This window comes from Sinocyclocheilus grahami, unplaced genomic scaffold (assembly GCF_001515645.1).
Source record: "Sinocyclocheilus grahami isolate Dianchi unplaced genomic scaffold, SAMN03320097.WGS_v1.1 scaffold794.1, whole genome shotgun sequence".
NCBI lineage: Eukaryota > Metazoa > Chordata > Actinopteri > Cypriniformes > Cyprinidae > Sinocyclocheilus > Sinocyclocheilus grahami.
Genome location: NW_015505973.1, coordinates 289,726 through 316,268, shown reverse-complemented (window position 1 = coordinate 316,268; position 26,543 = coordinate 289,726). Strand labels below are relative to the sequence as shown.

At 37.6% G+C, this 26,543-nt stretch overlaps 1 protein-coding gene across 1 annotated transcript; it reads left to right on the top strand.

The window, feature by feature from the left end:
* The first annotated feature begins 1,252 nt into the window (after positions 1 to 1,252).
* On the top strand, positions 1,253 to 12,826 carry LOC107561837 (protoheme IX farnesyltransferase, mitochondrial-like). The gene is made up of 6 exons (XM_016246331.1): positions 1,253 to 1,387; positions 2,432 to 2,574; positions 2,874 to 3,150; positions 3,874 to 3,998; positions 12,001 to 12,076; positions 12,205 to 12,826. The coding sequence occupies exons 1-6, from the start codon at positions 1,330 to 1,332 to the stop codon at positions 12,222 to 12,224; spliced, it is 699 nt and encodes a 232-aa protein (XP_016101817.1). The 5' UTR covers positions 1,253 to 1,329; the 3' UTR covers positions 12,225 to 12,826.
* Positions 12,827 to 26,543: the final 13,717 nt, after the last annotated feature.

Here is a 26,543-nt window from a genome sequence, read left to right as displayed (position 1 = left end):
GGTACACACACACACACCGGTACACACACTCACACACAGACACACACACAAACTCAGACACACACACATACACCGTTGCGCACACACACACACTCAGACACACACACACCAGTACACCAGTACACACACACACACACACACACACACACACACACACACACACACACACACACACACACACACACACACACACACAAAGAGTCTATACTATTGTAAAGTGCTGCAGGCTCATAGTCTTTTCTTGTAGTCTGATTTCAATTCAGCCAAAACCAACACAATAGCGTGCACCTCAAATCAAACCACTCTCAAAAAAAGTTCACAGGGTCAAAGCTGCAATCCCGTCTTGTTTGCACAGCTCCTGTCTGTGGGAGCTGAGTAGAGCTCATGATCTGTGGCTGTTAGAACATACCGCTGGGCATTGCTGAGTCTGACATTCATCAGAGCTGCATCTGGATAGGGGAGCGAGATTAGATCATGTAATCTGGAGAGGATGGGAGGGCTGGCCAGGAAGCGGCCATAATGAATGAGATGAATCAGGGAAATGGGTTTGGATGGCAGGTTTCAACCATCAGGCCTTTAATACTGGAGGAAGATATGCAGGATCATAAGGAATGTCTATTTACTGATAAAATGGAAATTGATCTTGATCTCACATTTCTATTCTTAGGAGATCTTTAATAGACAATATGAACAGTATCTCACAAAGTAGGCTGAATCATCTCTTTGTATAATGGGTTATCAGACATTGCAAACTACTATATCAGTATTAGGAAATTATGAATAATGTACGAGGTGTGCAATAAGATAGAAGACCATTGCAGGTCTTGGTAGCCCATGCACAGTAATGATATATTGTATATCTATTGTATTTTTTACATTGATACATTTTTCAAGTAATTTTTCTTATTTTTCAAGTTGTTTCAGACACACAGAAGAGTCTTGACTAAAATAAAGCTTTTGGACATTTCCATCGTTATTGCACAATACGTTAAGTTAAGAATTAAAACGATTAGAATAAGAATCTATCAAATCAGACAAGGCCAGCTGCTGGCAAATAACTTAGAATAATTCTCACAGTTGTTATTCACATGTCTAACACATATTTGTTATTTTTAATGCGTTCATTTATACCTTTCACTTCACTGGGTTTATTTTTTTATTATTATTTATAACAGTTCAGAAAGTTTGCTTCGTAAGCGTGCTCACGTGTTACAGCAGCCAGCAGGAAACACGTCACAGGAAACACTTCGCTTCCGAGAGCGAGGTCAAGATGGCGCGCTGCAGCAGGTGAAGGGGACTCAGCGGCAGCCGGTCGTTCGCTTGAAGAACATGTACAAAACACCATGTAGTAGACTGACGGGAGTCTGGAAATGCCTTCCGCGCGATGGTATTAATAACTATATTATGTTAATGAAGCGTATGTGAGCTTTCGCTCTTTCCGGGGTGGCTTTTTAAGAGAATGCTAGCCGGTTACCCTAGCCACTGAAGCGCTACTGCAGCAGTATGACCTTACAATATCAACACAGTTTACGTGACATGAACCTATTTTTCAAAGTGGTGCCAGGACACACATTTGTATAATAACATGGGTATGACATAGGTATTACAACGAGAAGGTGATTTATGAGGACATTTTCCATGTCCCCGTAATTCAAAAGGCATACATAATTCAGAATGAGATTTTTTGAAAATCAAAAAATGCAGAAAGTTTCCTGTGAGGGGTAGGTTTAGGGGTAGGGTTGGTGTAGGGCAATAGAAAATATGGTTTGTACAGTAAAAAACCATTACGCCTATGGAGAGTCCCCATAAACCATAAAAACAAACCTGTGTGTGTGTGTAAAGAGAGAGAGAATATTATGTGCTGAAATTGAAATTTGTATAACTGAAAAACTGCTGTATTTTTATTTTTATTTATTTTTTGTGCTGTATTGTCTCCTCGTGAGTGTTGCATGTGTAATTTGACATGACGTCACTGGAAGGTTGTCAAATCTCTAAGTAAATTGAGTTGATTTGACATGGACTTGATGCATATAAAGCATATACTATGCAATTGATAATTTGAATAGGAAAGTTTCACGTTTTATACAATGAAATGGTCTGACTCCATATTTTGTTCACATGAAAAATCACTCCAAAAGGTATTGTTATACACAGTTGTAAAGGTAAAAAGTCAATTAAAGCTTACAACATTGTGAGCAGGTATGCTATTTTTGCATGAAGTGGCAACACATTTTTCTTCTGTATTTTATATATTGTGTTTTTAATGCTACTGTATTGTATTGTACTCCACCAGCACTGGTTATTATTATTTAAATTATGCCTTTTTACTTTTGAATTAATATTTCTCATTGTATTTTTTGCTGTTGTCATGTTCTTGGATGTGGTGGCATTGACTTAAACAGTTATCAAGTATTGTCTTCTCTTGTTGAAGGTTTGCTTGGTGTCAGTGTGCAGCAGAAGCTCATTGCAAATGCATCTAGGAGTCACATGAGCGTCAGGAGTCTGATTCAACTCTGCAGGAAAAATCAAGCAGAATGGATCACGTTCCAGCATCTCTGCTTCCTGAAGAGACAGGTATAGGCTGTGAAGTGCTGCCTTTATGGATGCATAACAGTAATACATTGACCAAGGCAATTCAGCTCTTCAGCTCTCTGTTTATAGACATTATTGATATCTGTAATTATTATCTAGGCTTTTTTGATCCAACTCTCTTACAATATTTTTGCAGGAGGATATTATTTCTATATAATATTATTTATTTTTCTTTTAAATTGTTGCAAAATAAATTAGGCATATGCAAATTCCATGTAACATAAATAATCAGTCAAATAAATATTCAGCGTTTTAACCATATTTCTTCCATCTTTCAACAGTATGTGAAGAGCAGCAGCAGTCTCTGCCAGAGAGCGAGAGCCAAGCAGGAGCCTGTTGCCTCTGCGCTGGATGATCGAGATGATTCGGTGGTCAGTCAGGTTCAGCAGATCCCAGCCTTAAAGCCTGAACCAGGTACTGTGGTGCCGACATGTGACCAGATTGAACCGGAAGCGGCCAGGGCAGCCCGCTTGGAGGCCCGGCAGTGGAAGGAGTTGAAAGTTGAATACAGTGATTTACCAGGGATTTACGCACGGCTCTCCAAAATTAAATTAACAGGTATGATATGTTTTATGGATTTTGTATGAATGAAAGTCATATTGCGATATAAGATACTGTTAGTTGAACATGAACTTGTAGTTACTTATGCAGTAATCAAAGCTAATCATGAGCTAATCTGCTGATCATGAAGCTCATGGAAAGTTAAATGTGATACTTAATCTAAAAAAGCACTGACTTGTCTAGTGATTGATTATTAAGTTTAATTGCTTTATTATGGTTAATCATGTAATCAGTTTAAAAAATAGTCTTAGCCCATTAAGTACTTTGGCAGTTTTCATCCTTTTAAATTTTCTTTAGCTTTTTCTGAAAGGACAATATTTTATGTGGTGAGCATTCCACTTGCATGTCATGCATAATTAACTTGCATAATATGCTGGAAGTTAGATTTCTGACAAATTTTAGAGATATGATAGCATGACAATTTATCAATGTCTAATAGCCTAATGAGAACACTCTTGAATACCAGACACTCTTCTTTTGTTGTTGTTGTTGAATTGATGCATTTTTTTTTACAAGATGTTAAAACTCCATTGTATTTAATATGAAATGCTGCCAAAAGTTTTTTTTGTGTAATTTATGATCAGTTATTTTATCATTTTTAGTTATTTGTTCATTATTTTTCATTTACTTTTGTCATTACATTTTTCTAAAAACTGAAGTTGCCTTTTGAACTAAATCAATAAGCTACTTTGTAACCTCACTCTTTCTTTCTCTCTGTAGCTCTTGTGGTTACTACAGCAGCTGCTGGCTATGCCATGGCTCCAGTGCCCTTTGACCCTGTCACTTTTTTGATGGCTTCGTTCGGAACGTTTCTCTCCTCCTGTACAGCCAATTCCATCAATCAGGTCAGCCACCCCATGCACATTCATAAAATAACTTCACACTCAGCAGAACATGACTGGACATCATGAAGCCGAGTGATCTGACATCCAGCTGGAGCAAGCTAGCAAGTGTTAGACCACTTCATCGTGCGTGTGTGTGTGTGTGTGTGTGTTAAAAGCTGTGCATGTCTGATGTTGTGTACTTTTAGATCTGAAATTCATTGTACATTTAGATACTGTGACTAAGTAATCAAAGCAGACTGATTAATTACCATGAACTTGGACATTTTGAGATTACTGGCATCTGCTATGACACATTAACATAAATATTTCTATATTTATAATATAATACTTAATATATGTGTGTGTGTATATATTAACATAATTTTCCTGCCTAATTCTCATTATTGTAACATTATTTTTATTACTGTAATATACAATTTATTGATGTAATATTTATCTATAACTAGCTGCACAACTCTGTACTAGCTGCACAACTCTGTAGACATTGGATTGATTTGAATAACTTTAATGTACTTGAATTTTGCACTAGGGTTGTGACGGTGAGGAATTTACCCACCGGTTAATCGACGCGGGACAACACCGGTAATACCGGTATCACCGCTTGCAAAAGCGGCGTACACATTTTACTTTCACTTTCAAATAGCGGCAATTCGGCGTAAAGCAATTGTTAGTTTTTTAGTTTGTTTGAATTGTCCCTCTTTTCCTCGCTTTCTTTTCGCTTTTACATAGCTTAAAAGCACCGTGCGCATTTTACTTTCACTTTCGAATTAGCGGCAATTCGACATCAATTGCTTGAATGCAAAATACAGCGTTAAACTCAATTTAGCCTATATGTAAAACATAGAACATTTATTAACAAAACTAATAAAAATACACCATGCTATATGGCAGGCTATGCCTAATATAAAATAACAAATAACTTACATAAAGTTTAAATAGGTAGCCTATACAAAACTGGAAATAAGTAAACGTATAATATATAACTAAATAAATAAGAAATGTAGAACGTTTATTAGCAAAACGAATAAGAAAGCTTGGAGGCACGGCATACACCTTGATGTCAAATAAAATAAATTACACAAAGTTTAAATAAAGTAAAAATCAGCAAACAATGTGGAACCAATTAAATAAGAAACAAATGTTTAAAAAACCTTCCAAAATCACCTTAGATATACAGCAAAAGTCAACAGGCATTTCAAAATCCAAAATACTGCCAAACAGGCGCTTTTGCATTTCGTTTTGAAACTAAATCATCCGCGATCGTCTTGTCTGTCTCACCTCACCTCACTCTTCTTGTCAGTCAGCTCGACTCACTCTCCTCACTGGAGAAATGAAATCTGATCTGTAATGCGACTGTCGTTCGGCACGCTGCATTGAGCAGCCACGTTCAGTTTTTAATTGTAGTGTCTGTTCTATTACTGAACTAAAAAATTTTTTTACTATAAAAAAATCTAAACGACGGTGGGGGTCGGTGCCACGGTGGGCAAGTGACGTAACCGGTGTTGCGGCTTAACAACGGTATCACCGTCAGCACCGTCTATCACGGCAAGACTATTGTGCACCAAACACTAGGTATACAGTCATGGCCAACAGTTTTGACAGTGACATAAATTTAGTGTTTTGCAAAGTTTGCTGCTACAGTATTTGTAGATTATTTTTCCACATGTTTCTATGGTATACTGAAAAACAATGATAAGCATATCATTAGTTTTAAAGGCTTTTATTGGCAAAAAAAATATAACAAGTCAATATTTACAGTGTTGACCCTTGTTCTTCATAACCTCTGCAATTCGCTCTGGCATGCTGGTTATTAACTTCTGGGCCAAATCCTGACTGATGGCGATCCATTCTTGCCTTATTAGTTCTCGGAGTTGATCACAATTTGTGGGCTTCTGCTTGTTTTTCTGTTTTAATAGTTTATAGTTATATGTAACAAAAATCAGAAATCTCACACTCTTTACCTTCTGCATGGGCAGAACTGGTACTCTATGCACGTGTACTCTTTGAGATTGTTTTCATGAGATTAACCCAGTTGCAAGCCTAATGTGAATGGATCAGTGATTTCTGAAATCAACCTAATTAATTTTATGGAATTGGACTGAGTACTGTGCAGAATTGTTTTTCTGTACTCTAGATATTTAACTTGCTTTCACACTAACTGGATTTACATTATAGCTTTTACCATGGTTTATTATCTATGATTGCAAAAGTAGGCATCTGACATCTAAAAAAATGTGATGACCAGAGTTTGGCTAGATGTGTTGATGCAGGCCCACGGCAGACCACACAAATCCAGTTGTACAGTAGGTGGTAAGAAATGTATTACCCGCTAGTTTTAGTACTTAACCTCAACTCTGCACAAGCATTTCAGCCAGAGTAATTGCCTACTTGGCGGTCTGTTGATTTTTCTATTGTTTTGCTTGTGTACAGCTAGATGGATGAAGTCTCATTGCAGCATTGGCTTGACTTCAGTGAGTCCTGCAATGCCCAGCAGAGTTTAATTGTGTTACACAAACAGGGGACACAAGCACTCGATATGGGCTCTCACAGTGCACTTTGTCGTTAGTTTAGAGAGAAAGAAAAGAAATCAGAGCTTAAGTGAGCCAATTGTAGAGTCTTTTGCATTCCACTCCTGCTGTGTATCTAAAAAAAATACATTAGGCCAGCCTAGCTGTGCTGAGCTTGAATGAGAAGAAACGGAGAGCGAGAAGCGCACATATGCTCTGATTTGCTCCATCCGTAATCAGCTTTCTGCTCCAAGCGAAGCACATTCTGTGCAGTAAGGCTCTTCGTGACTCAAGAGTATTAGCCAAATTGAAGGCTAATATTACAATTTAAAATAACTATTTTCTGTTATAATGTGTGTTAAAATGTAATTTATACCTGTGATGGAAAAAACAGAATTTTTAGCAGCCATTACAGTTTTCAGTGTCACACGATCCTTCAGAAATCATTTTCATATACTGATTTGGTGCTCAAGAAACAATCAATGTTGAAAATATTTGTGCTGCTTAATATTTTTGTGGAAACATGTTTTTTTAGGATTCTTTGTTGAATAAAAAGTTCAAATGAGTAGCATTTTTTTTTTCTTTTCTTTTTTTCTTTTTTTTTTTGTGTAACAGTAAAGTCAGTCTTTAAAGGCACAATATGTAAGATTTTTTTATTAAAATATCCAAAAACCACTAGAACAGCGTTATATATTTTGCTGACTTGTGTACTTGCATTATCCCACATGTTTTGAAGAATGTTTAAATCCAGAGAAATAAGCAATTTTAACTAGTGACACGGACCGTGTCTATAGTGTCATTCTGTCACCTTCCAATGACGTCATAACCCCTCGATTTCTGGTTTTGTAGAAAACATGGAAACACCAAAAACGCTTTAATATGTTGTGCGTTTTAATAGACCGGTGACGACCGCACAGAGTAGCATAATAACAGAACTTTCAAATGTATCTAGAATGATAGACAAATAATAATAGGTCCGCTGCTTTCGAGCCGTGTATCGCGCTCATTCAGCGGCCTCGTTTCGCTTCGACGGCTTTCAGCCTCACCCTGCTTCATTCCACTACGTTAATAAATCATTAGCTCATCCATGAACATGATTTCTGCCTGAGTCCCGTCAGATTGCATCGGCTGTGGGGATGAAGATGACTCCCATGATTCCACACCCAGTCACGGCATCATCAAACTACGCCTTTATGTCTATTTGTTTATTTTGAATACGCGCCCTCTAGCGGCGAAAATTACATATTGTGCCTTTAAGTGAAGACTTTACTGTCACTTTTGACCAATTTAATGCATCTTTGTTGAATAAAAGTATTAATTTATTTTAAGGAAGTCCTCATCTAGTAATCATTAATTTTTATGTTTTGATAATTTAGTGCTTAAAAGGTGTCAGAACGCTTTTGATAAGCATGCTGAATAACAGACTGCAAATTTGAATTGATACTAAATGAGTAATTCATAGATGAGTTAAACATGGGGGAAAAACTTGGATAGACATGAAAGGTTTAATGAAATCTTATAGCCAAAAAAGCCAACTCATTCACCAAGTCATTTTTGAAGTTCTTGAGATGGAGAAAAGGTTGATTAGCTATAATTGACATCTTTGCACAATTTAAAATCAAGGCTTACCTGGTTTTTAAGTGTGTTTAACAATGAAATGGAGACAAGCCCCCTCGATTTCTGGTTTTGTAGAAAACATGGAAACACCAAAAACGCTTTAATATGTTGTGCGTTTTAATAGACCGGTGACGACCGCACAGAGTAGCATAATAACAGAACTTTCAAATGTATCTAGAATGATAGACAAATAATAATAGGTCCGCTGCTTTCGAGCCGTGTATCGCGCTCATTCAGCGGCCTCGTTTCGCTTCGACGGCTTTCAGCCTCACCCTGCTTCATTCCACTACGTTAATAAATCATTAGCTCATCCATGAACATGATTTCTGCCTGAGTCCCGTCAGATTGCATCGGCTGTGGGGATGAAGATGACTCCCATGATTCCACACCCAGTCACGGCATCATCAAACTACGCCTTTATGTCTATTTGTTTATTTTGAATACGCGCCCTCTAGCGGCGAAAATTACATATTGTGCCTTTAAGTGAAGACTTTACTGTCACTTTTGACCAATTTAATGCATCTTTGTTGAATAAAAGTATTAATTTATTTTAAGGAAGTCCTCATCTAGTAATCATTAATTTTTATGTTTTGATAATTTAGTGCTTAAAAGGTGTCAGAACGCTTTTGATAAGCATGCTGAATAACAGACTGCAAATTTGAATTGATACTAAATGAGTAATTCATAGATGAGTTAAACATGGGGGAAAAACTTGGATAGACATGAAAGGTTTAATGAAATCTTATAGCCAAAAAAGCCAACTCATTCACCAAGTCATTTTTGAAGTTCTTGAGATGGAGAAAAGGTTGATTAGCTATAATTGACATCTTTGCACAATTTAAAATCAAGGCTTACCTGGTTTTTAAGTGTGTTTAACAATGAAATGGAGACAAGGTGTAAGAGTCCGAGGTAACGGCTGAACACGGCGCGTGTGAAGGCGGACGGATGGGCGCTCTGTACATTTTTGCGTTTGATGTGCTGTCTTTGAAGTTCTAATTGAGCAGGAACAGTGAGGAGGGATGGAGTACTTAGAACAAGTCCATCAATCACGTGTACTTTTATATGCTCGCGCTCATTCAGCGGCCTCGTTTCGCTTCGACGGCTTTCAGCCTCACCCTGCTTCATTCCACTACGTTAATAAATCATTAGCTCATCCATGAACATGATTTCTGCCTGAGTCCCGTCAGATTGCATCGGCTGTGGGGATGAAGATGACTCCCATGATTCCACACCCAGTCACGGCATCATCAAACTACGCCTTTATGTCTATTTGTTTATTTTGAATACGCGCCCTCTAGCGGCGAAAATTACATATTGTGCCTTTAAGTGAAGACTTTACTGTCACTTTTGACCAATTTAATGCATCTTTGTTGAATAAAAGTATTAATTTATTTTAAGGAAGTCCTCATCTAGTAATCATTAATTTTTATGTTTTGATAATTTAGTGCTTAAAAGGTGTCAGAACGCTTTTGATAAGCATGCTGAATAACAGACTGCAAATTTGAATTGATACTAAATGAGTAATTCATAGATGAGTTAAACATGGGGGAAAAACTTGGATAGACATGAAAGGTTTAATGAAATCTTATAGCCAAAAAAGCCAACTCATTCACCAAGTCATTTTTGAAGTTCTTGAGATGGAGAAAAGGTTGATTAGCTATAATTGACATCTTTGCACAATTTAAAATCAAGGCTTACCTGGTTTTTAAGTGTGTTTAACAATGAAATGGAGACAAGGTGTAAGAGTCCGAGGTAACGGCTGAACACGGCGCGTGTGAAGGCGGACGGATGGGCGCTCTGTACATTTTTGCGTTTGATGTGCTGTCTTTGAAGTTCTAATTGAGCAGGAACAGTGAGGAGGGATGGAGTACTTAGAACAAGTCCATCAATCACGTGTACTTTTATATGCCCAAAAGCATGTTGAAGCACAGGCATCAGATGTTAGTTTTATTATTTAAGTGGAATATTTAAGTGAATATTTCTAATGCATTCTTTGCAAGTGTTTCTGAAGGTTCAGTCTGAGACTAATAGGCTTTCTGTGGCTTCAGAGGACATTTAATCCATAGACCGTGGAGCTGGCTTTCTTGTGGCAAACGGTTCGCATTTGCACGGACTCTTCACTCCACACATATGTATGGAAACGTACAATAGGGAAAGAGCCTGTGTCTAGCCTTGGTTTTACATGGTGGATGTTTACACATTTAACTGCAGCCTTAGTAGTGCGTCATAGTAGACAGCAGGGGTGTGTGGTATGACCAAAATCATATATCACGGAATGAGTAATAAGACTGTAGCTGTATATATATATAATGTATTTTTGCTGGATTTTCAAAGAATGGTTGATAATTATATGTAGTCATATGTGGTAATGTCGAGTTTTGGATTATCAGGTGAATTACATATTAAATTAATAATCTTCATTTCACTTCATTTCACTTCAATAACACTTCATTTCCAGCGATATCGTTGACATGATTGCAAAGATATTATTTAAACTGAGCTGGATGTTGACATCACTGAATTCAATGATGAACTGTCTTTAACTGAAAAATTTGTGTTTACTATTGTCATTTTGCATTATTGACACTATTTTCCTAATTAATGCTGTTCAGTTGCTTTGACACAATCTGTATTGTTAAAAGCGCTATATAAATAAAGGTGACTTGACTTGACTTAAATTAAATTAATTTAACATATTTTTGGAAATGGGATGTTGAGTTATGTTGCGTAAAGTTACGTATGTTAAGTTATTTTTTGGAACTTGGATTTATATCAGGGGTGTCAAACTCAATTCCTGGAGAGCGGGATTCCTGCAGAGTTTAGATTCAACCCTAATTAAACACACCTGATCTAACTTACCAAGTCCTTCAGGCTTATTTGAAAACTACATGGTATGTGTGTTGGAGCAGGGTTGGAACAAAACTCTGCAGGGCTCTGGCCCTCCAGGAATTGAGTTTGACACCCCTGACTTATGTGTACATTATATTACATTACATTATAATATATTACATCATGACAAAGTTAAAAACGAGAGAAACAAAACTGTAAAACTGTTTGTAATGCATCTCATTTTGTATTTTCTCAATGTTTACTCAATATTATTATATATTACTTAATGTTTTATTGTGTCTCTTGCATTTAAAGGGTTAGTTCACCCAAAAAAGAAAATTAGTCCATAAATTACTCACCCTCAAGTCATTCTAGGTGTATATGGCTTTCGTCTTTCAGACGAATCCAATCTGAGTTCGCTACAGCATCGATTCACTACAGGAGGACTTTGTTCACCCCCCGGTGCTGTGTGAGACACTTTTTATTAAGGATGGGCGCTTTTTATTTAACTTATTTTGGACTGATGCACTGCAACACCCGCTGAGTGCCAACAGCTTGAAAGATCAAAGACAATTTTTAACATAACTCCGACTGGATTCGTCTGAAAGAAGGAAGTCATAGGATGACTTGAGGGTGAGTAATTTATGGGCTAATTTTCATTTGTGGGTGAACTAACCCCTTAAAGACATTTAAAGTCGTCTGGCCTACTTATTATGGGTCCAATATACTGAAGGTTTAGCAACAGTTCTACCAACTGATGCGTTTATACAGCCATACTGGCCAAAAATCATATGCAAAAATACAAAGTCATGTGTTTTAACCTTAAAAAAAACAAAAAAAAAACTTTAGAGTTGCTTTGCAAAAAAGCATCTGCCTCTAAAAATAGAATGTAATGCAGAGTGTATTGTTGTATTTGTAAGTCTGGTTTAAATTGCAAGTGTTGGATAAATTACACTGGGTACCTGATGCCAGATTTGTTTACGCTGTGCAAATACAGTGCAACAGGATAACAGACATATTGTATACAGTCTATCTCTTTGTTCCCGAAGCCTCAAGCATGCAGAAACTGTGACGTGATTGCCATCAAATCTGCTAGCGGCTTGTACAAAGACAAATTCCTGATGCGTATGTATCCTACTGACACAGTTTTGCATTACATGTGGCTAATGAAAGCCATTCTGATTGCATTGCATTTTATTTGCGGTGCCATTTACGTGATGTAAAGACCAGCTTTGTTTTTCTTGTTTTCATAGTAAAACCCAGCAGCTGGTAGAACACCGCCACAAATCACATACCATGTGGTCATTGTAGTAACTCTCTGATCTTATTCTTCCTGACTCATCTTGTGTAATGTGACAGGTCTTGGGCACACCCATACCTGACGGTAACTGATCCCCGCTCTTAACTCATTCCTTTGGGTTTTTATAACTCCAGAGAGGAAAATAAACGAAGAATGACGTCCTTAGATGTGGTGCCAGTTTGTCTCCCTATTCCATGATCAAAGATGATCCTTTTCAAACTTGTAGAGTCCACTAAACATACGACAAACAAATCAAAGTTAAGGTGGATCCCTTTAAGCTTTTCTGTCTGCAGATTGAACATCAAACACCAAGCAGGTATCTCAGGAGCCAGTTGAGTTCGTCTCCGTTTGTGTTTACTTGTGACCGTGATGAGATTTACTTTGAGACAGAAACGACAGGCCAGGGAATCAGTGGATGTAGCTTTTAGCCTTTGGTTCCTTTGAGTATTTCCTGAAGTCACATTGCAATTGTGTGGTTTCTTATTTCAGTGTAACCTTGTTTGGAAACTGTCAGGAATGCTGTAAAAACCCAGAATCCCCTAACAATGGCCAGCCAAAGTTGATACTGCATTCTGCCAAGGGACACAATGTTCTGTTGTATCTATGTATGTCACATACAGTTACGTCTTTTGTGATTTTGGATTTGGACTTTTAAATATATTAAAATTTTTAAAGGTACAGTGATTTCTGCTGCACTATTAGCACTAAACAGAATTGCAGTTTTGTATGTTTTCTGAGGAAAATGGGTCACGGCTTGATGACCATGGGAAAATGTGTGTCCCATGGCCAAACCAGTTGAGAACCACTGCTCTATAATGTCTTAATCTCCTGTTGTAATGATGTAGCTTTAAGGTCATCTTAAGTAGAGTTTCATGGGCGTTCTGTTGATTGCTATAAAAACTTTACCCTGAATTCCACTTAATTTGATAATTGGGTCCAAAGAGGCTTTTTTCACCAAACTAAAGGTTAGGAATCAGCTGTCGGGTGAAAGGTCCACAGCAAAGAAAATACTTCTTGTGCAGCCTTGTCTTGCCAACAAGGAAATTTTTCCCACTGCGTTTTTGTGAGGTGTCAATTCAGTGTTGTTTTTGTAAATCCTGTCCTGGTATTTCAGGGGTGGTTTTGTGTCATATCTCCTGTTGGGATAGACTTGTGTGAGTGTGCGGTGGGTTGTCAGAGGATGGCAAGCGTCTGACAAGCCGAAGCAAAACACACCTAGTTCCTTGACCCCTTCTCTACGCCTCACCTCAATTCCTTTGCCTGTCTTTTTTAGGGATGTGTTTTTGTCAACTAGTGGGTGGGTTCTCTGAACGACTAGTCAACTAGACAGTCTTAAGAAACCTTGTATAATTGCATACTATTCATAATTAACTTCTACAATAACGCTTATATATATATATATATATAAGCGTTATTGTAGAAGTTAATTATGAATTATGAAATGACTTTTTAATACTAATAATAGTATAATTGTTTTATATTTTTAAGTTTGTTAAATATATTTGAATGACTTTTTAGGGAGTTTATGTAGTATGAACAACAGCAGAAAGATTTTTAATGATCTCGTCTCTTGAACAAGTTGCAGAATGAAAAGTGTAATTATACTTCATTATTTAATCTTCTTAGTAGCCCTATCCCATCTCAGTAGCTTTAATGTTGTTTTGGACCTTTTTGTAATGACGTTAATCGTCTCAAAAAGCATTTAAACGTGTTCATAATTAATTCTGAGCTTTCCATGTTGAAATTATCTTGTAAATTCCCTGCTGATATAAAATGATCTAAAGCTTCAGGAGGTTCTGCACCTTCTAAATGTGTGTCCCATGGCCAAACCAGTTGAGAACCACTGCTCTATAATGTCTTAATCTCCTGTTGTAATGATGTAGCTTTAAGGTCATCTTAAGTAGAGTTTCATGGGCGTTCTGTTGATTGCTATAAAAACTTTACCCTGAATTCCACTTAATTTGATAATTGGGTCCAAAGAGGCTTTTTTCACCAAACTAAAGGTTAGGAATCAGCTGTCGGGTGAAAGGTCCACAGCAAAGAAAATACTTCTTGTGCAGCCTCTTGCCAACAAGGACATTTTTCCCACTGCCTTTTTTCTGAGGTGTCAACTCAGTGTTGTTTTTGTAAATCCTGGCCTGGTATTTCAGGGGTGGTTTTGTGTCATATCTCCTGTTGGGATAGACTTGTGTGAGTGTGCGGTGGGTTGTCAGAGGATGGCAAGCGTCTGACAAGCCGAAGCAAAACACACCTAGTTCCTTGACCCCTTCTCTACGCCTCACCTCAATTCCTTTGCCTGTCTTTTTTAGGGATGTGTTTTTGTCAACTAGTGGGTGGGTTCTCTGAACGACTAGTCAACTAGACAGTCTTAAGAAACCTTGTATAATTGCATACTATTCATAATTAACTTCTACAATAACGCTTATATATATATATATATATAAGCGTTATTGTAGAAGTTAATTATGAATTATGAAATGACTTTTTAATACTAATAATAGTATAATTGTTTTATATTTTTAAGTTTGTTAAATATATTTGAATGACTTTTTAGGGAGTTTATGTAGTATGAACAACAGCAGAAAGATTTTTAATGATCTCGTCTCTTGAACAAGTTGCAGAATGAAAAGTGTAATTATACTTCATTATTTAATCTTCTTAATAGCCCTATCCCATCTCAGTAGCTTTAATGTTGTTTTGGACCTTTTTGTAATGACGTTAATCATCTCAAAAAGCATTTAAACGTGTTCATAATTAATTCTGAGCTTTCCATGTTGAAATTATCTTGTAAATTCCCTGCTGATATAAAATGATCTAAAGCTTCAGGAGGTTCTGCACCTTCTAACTTCATATGAGGAGCTCTCGAGAGATATGCAGATGCAAATTTAAAAGCGTGACTTCGAGAAGCGGCATATCAAATCCCCCTTTGAAGTAATTTATGGCTCTGTAAAACATTCATTCCTGTTGTGTTCTGCGTTTGATAAGGGTTGTACAAGTGCTCAACATCTCTGTTTCTGCTTCATGTAATAACGTTAATTGCAATAGTTCTCACACGATTGCTGATTTCATTAAAAAGAGGATTTACATTGGCTTGTCATTGTGATTTTGTACCAATTCTGACTGATTTGCTGTTCTCTATGAGGCCTGCTATAAAATTTTAATACCTAATCTATAAAGAAAACGTCCTGGTTCGTGGATGACCTAATGCCATCGGATTAACAAGAACAGCACCCATCACAAGGCAACCAAATAATCACATCTCCATATCTGACAGCACAGAATGTTTTTCCGCATAGGGTTTCCTGTAGATACGACAACTGAAGGCCTTCACTATCCCACGAGGCTTCTTGTTCTGACTGTAGGCATCTCACCCTTAATCTTGTGTGACATAGACAGAAGAATGATTGTCGCCTGCTTGTAGTTTCCATGCATTTTTAAAATCCATATTTGCATGCGTAGGGTGGTTGCTTCAGAAGCAATGTACTGTAACCGAGTGAGAGCAAGAGAGAAAATTGGAGGGAAATATTGGACCATAAAACTTGATCTAATAGAAATGGAAACCATTATTTTATATTGTAATAATATTTTGCAAGATTACAGATTTTTTAATGTATTTTTGATCAAATAAATGCAGCCTTGATGAGCATAAGAGACTTCTTTAAAAAACATTACAAGTCTTACTGATCCCAAACTTTTGAGCGGTAGTGTGCACATATATATATATATATATATATACAAAAACTTTTATTTTGGATGCGATTAATCGTTTGACAGCACTAATATATATATATATATATATATATATAAAGAGTTCATTTGCAAAAACCGATGATTTTTTTTTCAGAAATCACTTATTTTTTTATTGCACATTCAAAGTAATATCAAACTTTTTTTTTACATATTAAAAGTTTGTTTTATAGCAAAAGCAGATAACTCCAACAGTAATTTTTTGGCAAAAGCAGATCACTCCACATTTCATGTTTTAAAGTAAAAAAAAAACACTAATCTTTGTAATCTCCTCAGATGACAATGTAGATGCCTGACAAACATTGTTGTTGTTGTGATCATAAACTCTATGGATATGATTACACGCAATACAAAGAGCTTTTCCCTCGCCATTGTAACGCGCTGCTTTTGCAAGGTTCCGTGAAAACGTTTAAGCTTTTATTTTCCTTTTTCGCCCTGAAGAAGATATCACAGGTTCATCAAGTTCATCGAAATTATCCATCCTCGATCACTTTTAGTCAGCATTGACGAAACTCCTCTTAGCTAGCACGTCTTTTCAAAGTGAAAGTAGCCTTGTCACCTGACCTGAATACAGCGTGCTGATTCGCTAAAATTGACTTTTCGGCTTCTGTTCAAAAACAACAAGGGGTGCTTGTCGGCTTCTGCAGTAAAACGTGAACTCGTGATGCCTTGAAAGTGGACAAAACCGACTTTTTTGACAAAACGTGTTTAGGGTTCAGATTGCGCTAGATGTGGAGAATAATGCATGGCAATCAGCTCTTTTTTTTTTTTAAAGTGCCGTTTATTGTTTTTTTTTATAATGAACTCTTCATATATTAATTTAGTGCTCAATTAACATTTCTTCTTATTTTCAATGTTGAAAACACTTGCTTAATATTTGCTGCTTGATAAGAACAGTAATGTTTCGAAATAGCCATTTTTGTAGTATTATAAATGTCTTCACGGTTACTTTTGATCAATTTAATGCATCCTTGCTGAATAAAAGTATTAATTTATTAAAAAAAAACAAGAAATTACTGACCCTGAACGGTAGTGTATATATTTGTAATATATAAATGTGTGTAATTATATTACCTTTATCTACTACAATTTACAATTTGTTATATCTATCTAGCTGACAGCATCTTTCAAATCTTAATTTGGGCCACATTTAAAGTTTTGAGTCGTAACCTCTCCCTCTCTGGACACATCTGTTTAAGCTCTGGCATTCTTGACAGCTCTTTCTGTCCCTCAGGACTTGTGTTACCATCGTTCTTCACATTAGGGGCCCGCGCTGCAGTGCAGAACCTCTGGAGGAGCTATAAGTTGTAACCAGATGCCCCCTAAGACATCACACCAGCCCGTCTCGTTTTGAAGCACCCCATCCTGCAGTTTTATCTGTTGCCCCATGAGATGCAGTGACAGATGATACATTTTCAAACGGGTTGCAAATTCCACTGGCATGACGACACTGTGGTCTGTAGGTTTACTGCCGTTGCATCCTCAAAGCAAGACCGGCTGGCATAAGAGCAGCTCTTTAAAGACATCCCCTTCGTTCCTTTTTGCCTTGTCTTTAACTTTTTCGTGTATGCTAAGACTGCAAAATGTCAATGACAGCTCTGTTAAAATTGCCCAAAAAGTGCCTATGGCGTTCGTTTAGGGGTTCATGCTGTACTGGATCAATTATTTATGAATCTTTTATTCCCGTCGGTAATCGCATTGGTTCCACTGTACAATGTGACCGGCTCCTTGAAAGTGCATTCTTGCCATCACGCCGAATGAGTGCTCAAAGCGAGACCACCAAGGTGATCCCTCCATTTAATAGATGCTTAAATTGAGAGCCTGTTTAACACTTCTTCCTTAACAATAGGGATGAATCCATTGGGGAGGGTGGCATGAAAAGACAGACACTTAATAAGTGGGCGATCTCTGATCAGATGGCACAGTGGCACACAGGCTGTTCAATGGCCTATTTCACAGTGTTCAGGATAAGAATTAATATTTAAACAGAGGCAGGTTTTTAATAGTTAATTTCCCCTGGTCTCGGCGATCTGCAGGGTGTCAGTCCATGTCAAACTGTACAATATGGGATATTATGCTTCAGGCTCCATATGGACACAAGTGCTGAAGCTGTGGCATTGTTCTAGTAAATGTCAGCTACAAAACATGGTATTGTCACAGAAAATTTGATACCGTAATTTGTTCTTTTTTTTTTAAAGTGCCGTTTATTGTTTTTTTTTATAATGAACTCTTCATATATTAATTTAGTGCTCAATTAACATTTCTTCTTATTTTCAATGTTGAAAACACTTGCTTAATATTTGCTGCTTGATAAGAACAGTAATGTTTCGAAATAGCCATTTTTGTAGTATTATAAATGTCTTCACGGTTACTTTTGATCAATTTAATGCATCCTTGCTGAATAAAAGTATTAATTTATTTAAAAAAAGCAAGAAATTACTGACCCTGAACGGTAGTGTATATATTTGTAATATATAAATGTGTGTAATTATATTACCTTTATCTACTACAATTTACAATTTGTTATATCTATCTAGCTGACAGCATCTTTCAAATCTTAATTTGGGCCACATTTAAAGTTTTGAGTCGTAACCTCTCCCTCTCTGGACACATCTGTTTAAGCTCTGGCATTCTTGACAGCTCTTTCTGTCCCTCAGGACTTGTGTTACCATCGTTCTTCACATTAGGGGCCCGCGCTGCAGTGCAGAACCTCTGGAGGAGCTATAAGTTGTAACCAGATGCCCCCTAAGACATCACACCAGCCCGTCTCGTTTTGAAGCACCCCATCCTGCAGTTTTATCTGTTGCCCCATGAGATGCAGTGACAGATGATACATTTTCAAACGGGTTGCAAATTCCACTGGCATGACGACATTGTGGTCTGTAGGTTTACTGCCGTTGCATCCTCAAAGCAAGACCGGCTGGCATAAGAGCAGCTCTTTAAAGACATCCCCTTCGTTCCTTTTTGCCTTGTCTTTAACTTTTTCGTGCATGCTAAGACTGCAAAATGTCAATGACAGCTCTGTTAAAATTGCCCAAAAAGTGCCTATGGCGTTCGTTTAGGGGTTCATGCTGTACTGGATCAATTATTTATGAATCTTTTATTCCCGTCGGTAATCGCATTGGTTCCACTGTACAATGTGACCGGCTCCTTGAAAGTGCATTCTTGCCATCACGCCGAATGAGTGCTCAAAGCGAGACCACCAAGGTGATCCCTCCATTTAATAGATGCTTAAATTGAGAGCCTGTTTAACACTTCTTCCTTAACAATAGGGATGAGTCACCTCCACTTTCGTTTCTGCCGTAAGCTTTGAATCCATTGGGGAGGGTGGCATGAAAAGACAGACACTTAATAAGTGGGCGATCTCTGATCAGATGGCACAGTGGCACACAGGCTGTTCAATGGCCTATTTCACAGTGTTCAGGATAAGAATTAATATTTAAACAGAGGCAGGTTTTTAATAGTTAATTTCCCCTGGTCTCGGCGATCTGCAGGGTGTCAGTCCATGTCAAACTGTACAATATGGGATATTATGCTTCAGGCTCCATATGGACACAAGTGCTGAAGCTGTGGCATTGTTCTAGTAAATGTCAGCTACAAAACATGGTATTGTCACAGAAAATTTGATACCGTAATTTGTTCACCATTTGGGTTGGGTTTAATTTTCTTTTGCATATTGAAAATAGAGAAGAGTATTAGGGATATTCCATCGTTTTCTGGCGTTAGCGGCAGCCAGGCTGTTTACGGCAACGTCTACTGCAATTTGATGAAGAGTGTGAAGGTTGCACATAATTTTTTACCTTGCACTTCTTTCATTCTGGGAAGAAACACTCATTACTAAGGATACACCAATATTACAGTTCTCTCCAAAAAGTCGACACTCATTTTCATGATATTGCCAATATTACAATTCAGTACAAGTAATATTAAATTGTTGATGTTAATATATAGCTTATTAATAATAATGTAACATTAAAAAAAAAAAGTATTATTAATTATTATTAATTTTATTTTTATTAAATGATGTGTAATATTTATTGTTTTCAAATTTGTATTATTTTATTTATTTTTTATATAAATTTTATATAAATGTATAATTTCAAATATATAATATATTTAATTAAAGTGTAATGACTTCTCTCTCCCCAAGAAGCACATGAATAATGTGTACTGCGGCCTGTTTATTGTGGCTTGATGAAAGTGCTTCACAGGTTAGGGGTTTCTCAAAGGTCTTGCAGATGCCAAATGAATGCTATGTCACGGCGATACGATTTCGCTGAGGTCTTCAGAATCACACAGTTTTTCTTTTGGAGGGGGTAATCTGCTCTACCGATGTCCGTTTTGCTATCCCTTGACCTTATTTAAAGTCAAAAGTTGTGGTCAGGCCAAACAAATTATCCTCTGCATTTTTTCCTTTGGCTTGTATTGTGCAATAACTATTGCCTTTCACCTTCAGGCATGTTACATTTATACAGGGTTAGTCCTGCATTCTGATGAAGTGCTAGTCATAGTGGGATTTGTTGTCTTGAGCAATGGGCAATTTGTGGTCCTTTTGGTCAGCCTTGGGCTACCTTTTATTTATTCAAACTTTCAAGCATTTGTGGGTTCATTGGTGCTCTTGTGGTTTGTTTTTTCTCGGGTCCTTTTGTTTGTGGTTTAGGCATTCACCCATGTGAGACTTGTTTGCGTGTCTGTGAGGCTTCATTGACTTCATATGTCACCAGCCACACAGGTAGAATCAAAACCAGACGGGATCTTGACAAAGGAAAGACAACAAACCATCCCCTGGGGATTCACTCCTAGAGGTGGAGCCGTACATCGTTGGCACGTTTGATCAAAGGTGTTTCACACAGCGTCAGCACCCTCGCACGCGAGATGTCTCACCCAGCTCTCATCACTTTATCATCCTTTTTTTGATGTGTTCCTGCATTCTGATGAAGTGCTAGTCATAGTGGGATTTGTTGTCTTGAGCAATGGGCAATTTGTGGTCCTTTTGGTCAGCCTTGGGCTACCTTTTATTTATTCAAACTTTCAAGCATTTGTGGGTTCATTGGTGCTCTTGTGGTTTGTTTTTTCTCGGGTCCTTTTGTTTGTGGTTTAGGCATTCACCCATGTTAGACTTGTTTGCGTGTCTGTGAGGCTTCATTGACTTCATATGTCACCAGCCACACAGGTAGAATCAAAACCAGACGGGATCTTGACAAAGGAAAGACAACAAACCATCCCCTGGGGATTCACTCCTAGAGGTGGAGCCGTACATCGTCGGCACGTTTGATCAAAGGTGTTTCACACAGCGTCAGCACCCTCGCACGCGAGATGTCTCACCCAGCTCTCATCACTTTATCATCCTTTTTTTGATGTGTAAGAGTACACATCAACACAAGAGAAGAGCTTGCCAGGCGGTTTATGTTCATGTTAGCAGAGGTTACAGGTCTGGACATGGTTATTATTGTTTAATCAGTTAGCCACATTAACACTCGGCTAACGTATCCACCATTATTGTTTTAAGTGTTCACAGTTTAGCAGCTAAACTTTAGCTGTGGGCACGATTCGCTTGCATAAGTGTTTTTGTATTTTATGTCATTATTATAAGAACGGATTGGAGCACTATATTACTGTTCTATGTAAAGGTGCTTTGTCAATGGTAGCGCTCGCTAACTTGCTCAAGGACTCCTCTATGTGCCAATCACAACAGGCTTGGCCAGCTGACCAGTCAGAGAAGAGTAGGCTTATGGAAGGGAGCGGTTTGCTCCAAACTTCCTTAGAACGAATCGTTTCGAAATCATTGGCAAATGACTCTAATATTAAATGTATATTCTGAGAAAATTACAATGTTTTCTGACCTTAGATGCATTTAAACCTGTTGTAGCGGACTCCAACCCAATATTAGGACACTTTAAAATACCATATGACCTGCTCTTTAAGCGGATTGCGATCATATTCCGGCCTCATCTGCTTGCCTATGTAAACTGCATCATTAATACAGAGAATATTACCGTTTTAAATATATTAAGGCACTTTAAGTGTTTTTACAACGTTTTGTCGCACTGTTTAATGATTGAAATATTGCAGCGGGTGCTTAATATGGATTGCAAATGGTCAAAACTTGCATTTTGTTCACATAACTTTGTTTTATTCTTTTGAGAGGTGATCTAAATGTTTGCGGCTGTGAAACAGATGGAAAATTGAGAGGCTTGTGCTACAGTTCTATGGATGTTTTGTCCTCCAGGTCTTCGAGCCGGTCACGTGACTGAAAGCTATGAATTGCACGGTCTTTGTTGACCAATTAATCAGTATTCAGTGGATTTCAGTAAATTCAGGGGCAACTCCCACGTAAGGCAAGTCTGCTGACTAGGAATACCACAAATGTGGAGGCAGATCTGGTTCCTTGGGCAATTCTGTCCATTAGGAACTTGTACTTCATACTAAGGAGAGGTTTGATCATCCTTGATCAACCAGAATATTGCGTTATGCTCTTTTGAGGTCAAAGTTCATGAATGCTGTGTGTTGTAATTACATTTTAAGGCTGGGATAAGCTACATAACTTCTGAACAGATTTTTAAAACTGTAGGCATCGTACACTTGCTGACTTTGTAAATGGCTATAAAGGAAAAACTCTGAATCATACATTAAAGATTGAGGATCACACACTATCAGACTTTGAAGCTATTCTGAATACAACAAACTCAATCTTGATGGAATTATATTCTGATACTTAAAGTAATCCTTTCATACACTGTGATTTTCAATGAAATATGTAGACTTGGACTGCCCAAAATCTGCAGACTGGCTCTGACTATCGACAACAGTTGACTCTTCTAGACTGTAAATCGGGGCAAAAATCTGGGCAAAGGTTGTGTAGTGTATTGCAGGCCTTAATTTAAAGATTGCATCAAGTAAGAAAATCATACAGCTACCAAAGCCCTCTCAGACTAAAGTCTTCATTCGCTGGTTCACAGGTTTTGGATGTTGAAAACCATTGCAAACCTGGAAAAAGAGCAGGTATTAGACATGTCCAAATTAGCTACTGCTATTTTTGTGATTTCCATTTGGTGCCAATGTTCTTGCTTGGAACAAAATTATTAAAAAAATTTGGTGTTTCATGTGTAGCCAGCATGCTGGTCCGAGCACATAAACAACACCCTAATTTAATGTAATAGTGGGCAGCAAAAAAATAGCAGGAAATTGAAATTAAGGGTAGTGATGTCTGTCATTTGAGGAATAATGTGTAATCTTAGCAGCTATTTCCATGTTTACCTCACAGGAACATTTAAATGATTCGAGTATGCTAGAGGTTTATCAATTAATACAATTTCTGCCCGTTTCAAAAGAGTTATCCAGTATTAGCTGGTTAAAACTAGATGTTTACTAAGTCTACTTTTCTTTGCTTCCAAGTGAAGGTAGCAACTAACAGCAATAGGAACACTTTGTTTAGTACTGAAATGCATAACTAATTAACAAAAGCAGCCCTGTTAGCACCATACTCACAAGCTTGTGTTGAATGCTAATTTTAACTTGCAAGAGTTGGTTGTGTGCAGAGCACTGCCAATGCCAGAGTGTAGATTGCACCCCGCTCTGTTAGCAAAACCTGGGATTGATGGCAACAGAACAACTTTATTTTTTTCTTCTATTTTGATAGGTACACATTTCTTAAGTTATTAAACGGCAACATGCTACAATTGACCTGCCAAAAGTAAATTGAACTTGTGCAATATTTGTCTTGCTTTATAATAAGCAGAATTGGGCTTGTTTGGTCTGGAAACCAGATTAGAAACAAATACCTTTAAGAGTATTACATTTGTTCATTGTTAATGGCTGCCTTTTATTGCACTTATTGTATAGCCAAGCGTTCTGGATCAGCACTTTGAAGAGCTGTTTTGTGATGAGCTATTTAAAATTATTCTGTTCTTGAAGTCCAAGGTGACAGCCAACTTACAATTAGTCATAATTGCACACTTTGTTGTCAGTTACAGTTGCTGGTTTGTTGTTTGGCACACTCTTTTAAAAAAAGCAAGCTTTTTAACTAACAGTAGCTCTCAACATAAAGGAGTAGCCAAACCACTGAATTATCCTGCTTCGAACAGCACTTGAATCATTTTAAAGGTTGTGTGTCCATTTAACCCATTTTAAGAGTTTGCAAACGCACATTCTTGGGGTTTGAATTGATCAAAAGTAACCTGTATATGATTCAGTCTCCCTCATCAGCTTGATATCTGCTTTAAAAGCTCACTTTGCTTCTTTGTGCAGGTTGTTGGACATCTAGTGTTTTATCATGAAACCATGTCACTTTTGACTGACTTGAGTGGTATAATTGTTGATTACTGTCTGTGTAAGTGGCTTAAAAGGTGTGGTAGTGATTTTTCAGCGGAAGAGGCCATTGGTAGACTCTAAGTCAATGTCTGTTTTTCACATGCCACTCTAAACTATTATTAGCTAAGGGAAAATACCTTTTTAATAGAAATGAGGAAATATGTCCAATTCAATATACGCGTAGATAGCTATGTATTTGCTACTCAACATTCTCAACTTGAACATCTTAAAAGATATGTACTCATCAGCAATGTTCCCTCTATTTTTTTTTTCTTGCTGAGCAAAACTTTTCCCTATTGGGCGGACATTTCGGCTGCCTGAGCAAAAACATTCTTTTGTTTATACCAGACCTGTACATCGCGCACACAAAAAAGTGTGTAACTTTGAACTTTAATGTGCTATTTATATTTGATTTGACCCTTGATTTAACTAAACGATGCACCTTTTTCGATGCAGCTTAGAAGTAGCATTGCTCATCAGTTATAAGAAATTTATAGTGTTAAAATAGGTATTGCCATTTGTAAACATTTCTTTCTCAACTTTTTTTTTTTATATAATTCAAACAGGTTCTATATTCTATGTGGACTTTGTATACACTCAACTGTATTCATATGCAGAAATTTGAAAGGAAATCCCCTCTAGAAGATTCTCTCATCTCCTGCTTTCTTTTTTCAGATCTTAGCTAAATTCTGCATGTGCTAATTCCTTTCTGTGATCTTTGCAGATGTGACTTCACGTAGCTTAAGGATTAAAGCATGATAGTGAGCAGGATCGACTTAATCTCACTGTGTTTGGTGGATGTTTTTTCCAGCTACATGTCAACTGCAGATGTATTTGCCCTCTTTAGTGTGATGCATTGGCTGTTGCATTTTCAGTTTCCTGTATTTTTAATTTGAAGTTAAGGCAGTGTTCTTGTATTTATCATCTTTCTGCCTCTTTTTCACAGATGGCATTTAAGAACTTAACATCCATATTTTCCTTTTCATATTATATATCTAAGAATAAATTTGGCAACTTTTTTATTTTTAGTTTAATTCTTTGAAATCCTTTCACAGCTTTCTTCCTTCCAAACAGGAGCGGCTTTAGAGTGTCGAGCTATTTCTTTTATTTGCTTGTTTTGAAGGGTTTTCTGTCTTTTATCTGTTGTTTCACTTAATCCAGGGAACACAAAAGCACTAAACAGCCAGCTGTCATTGGTTTCAGGACACTGCTCTCATTACAGGCAGGTGATGAAAGCGATTTCTGTTTCTCCATCCATCTAGGGAATCGGCCGTGCTGTGCTTTTTCTTCACATCTCCTGAATCTTCCCACTGGCATTTCTTCAACATGTTCCTCATTGATTTCATGACACTGGTGCACTCAGGAAAAAAAAAGCCTGTTTGATGAATATCAGATCATTACATCAGATTACAGGAAATGCAAGGGCTACACGGTTGGAATCAAAGTCCAGGTTTCTAGTTTGCATTGACTGGCTAACCATCGGAAGAGGAAGCAACTATATACAAAGTCTCTTTTGGGGCCTGTTCTGCAGCACACCAAACTGATTATTTGAGGTTATGATGCCTGATCTGCTTATGATTTGCTGATTGGCCATATCCTGTTTGGGGTTGAGCTTTAGAGGTTTATGGAGCATGAATTCCTGTCCCTTAACCAACAGACCTATTAATTGAGCCCCAAAATAAGCATCAAAGGTGGTTAACCTCAGAACGTGCAGGAGAGTTGAGCATTTCCGATTTGAATCCATTGTCATTGTACACGATGTCACAAAGCATCTGGCTGTTTTTCTATCATATGCCTAATTGACCATTGCTATTTTTTTCTTGGCTTTTTATTCTTACTGTCCTATAGCTGGGTTTGTTTCCTTTCATCGTTCCACAGTGAAGCGTCTTTCTGTCTGACAGGAGCCATTTTGCTTCTTTTAATGGCGACAGATGGTTGACGACTTACTCAGAGGACCTGACAGCAGAGCTAACAGCCTGACATTGCTTTCGACAAGCCTGACTAGGGGACGAGAAGAAGAGCAGAAAGGGTCTCGAGGGCCGAAGGCATGAAGTGAGAGCGGACAGAGGTTGACAAGAACTCTTTGCACGTAGTCAAGCTCTTCAAAACCATTCTGCTTCCATCTGTTAGCTTGGATGGCACTGTTCTTCAGGCATGAATAATTCAAACGCTTCTCCAATGGTTCCTTGATGGTTCCAGAATTGGTCAGAAGAGATGAGTGCCTTTTTTCTTTTC

Coding starts and splice junctions, on each gene's coding strand:
- LOC107561837 (XM_016246331.1), top strand. CDS start 1,330: ATGTACAAAACACCATGTAGTAGACTGACGGGAGTCTGGAAATGCCTT. Junction 2,575..2,873: donor TCTGCTTCCTGAAGAGACAG/GTATAGGCTGTG, acceptor ATCTTTCAACAG/TATGTGAAGAGCAGCAGCAG. Junction 12,077..12,204: donor CAAAGACAAATTCCTGATGC/GTATGTATCCTA, acceptor TTGTTTTCATAG/TAAAACCCAGCAGCTGGTAG.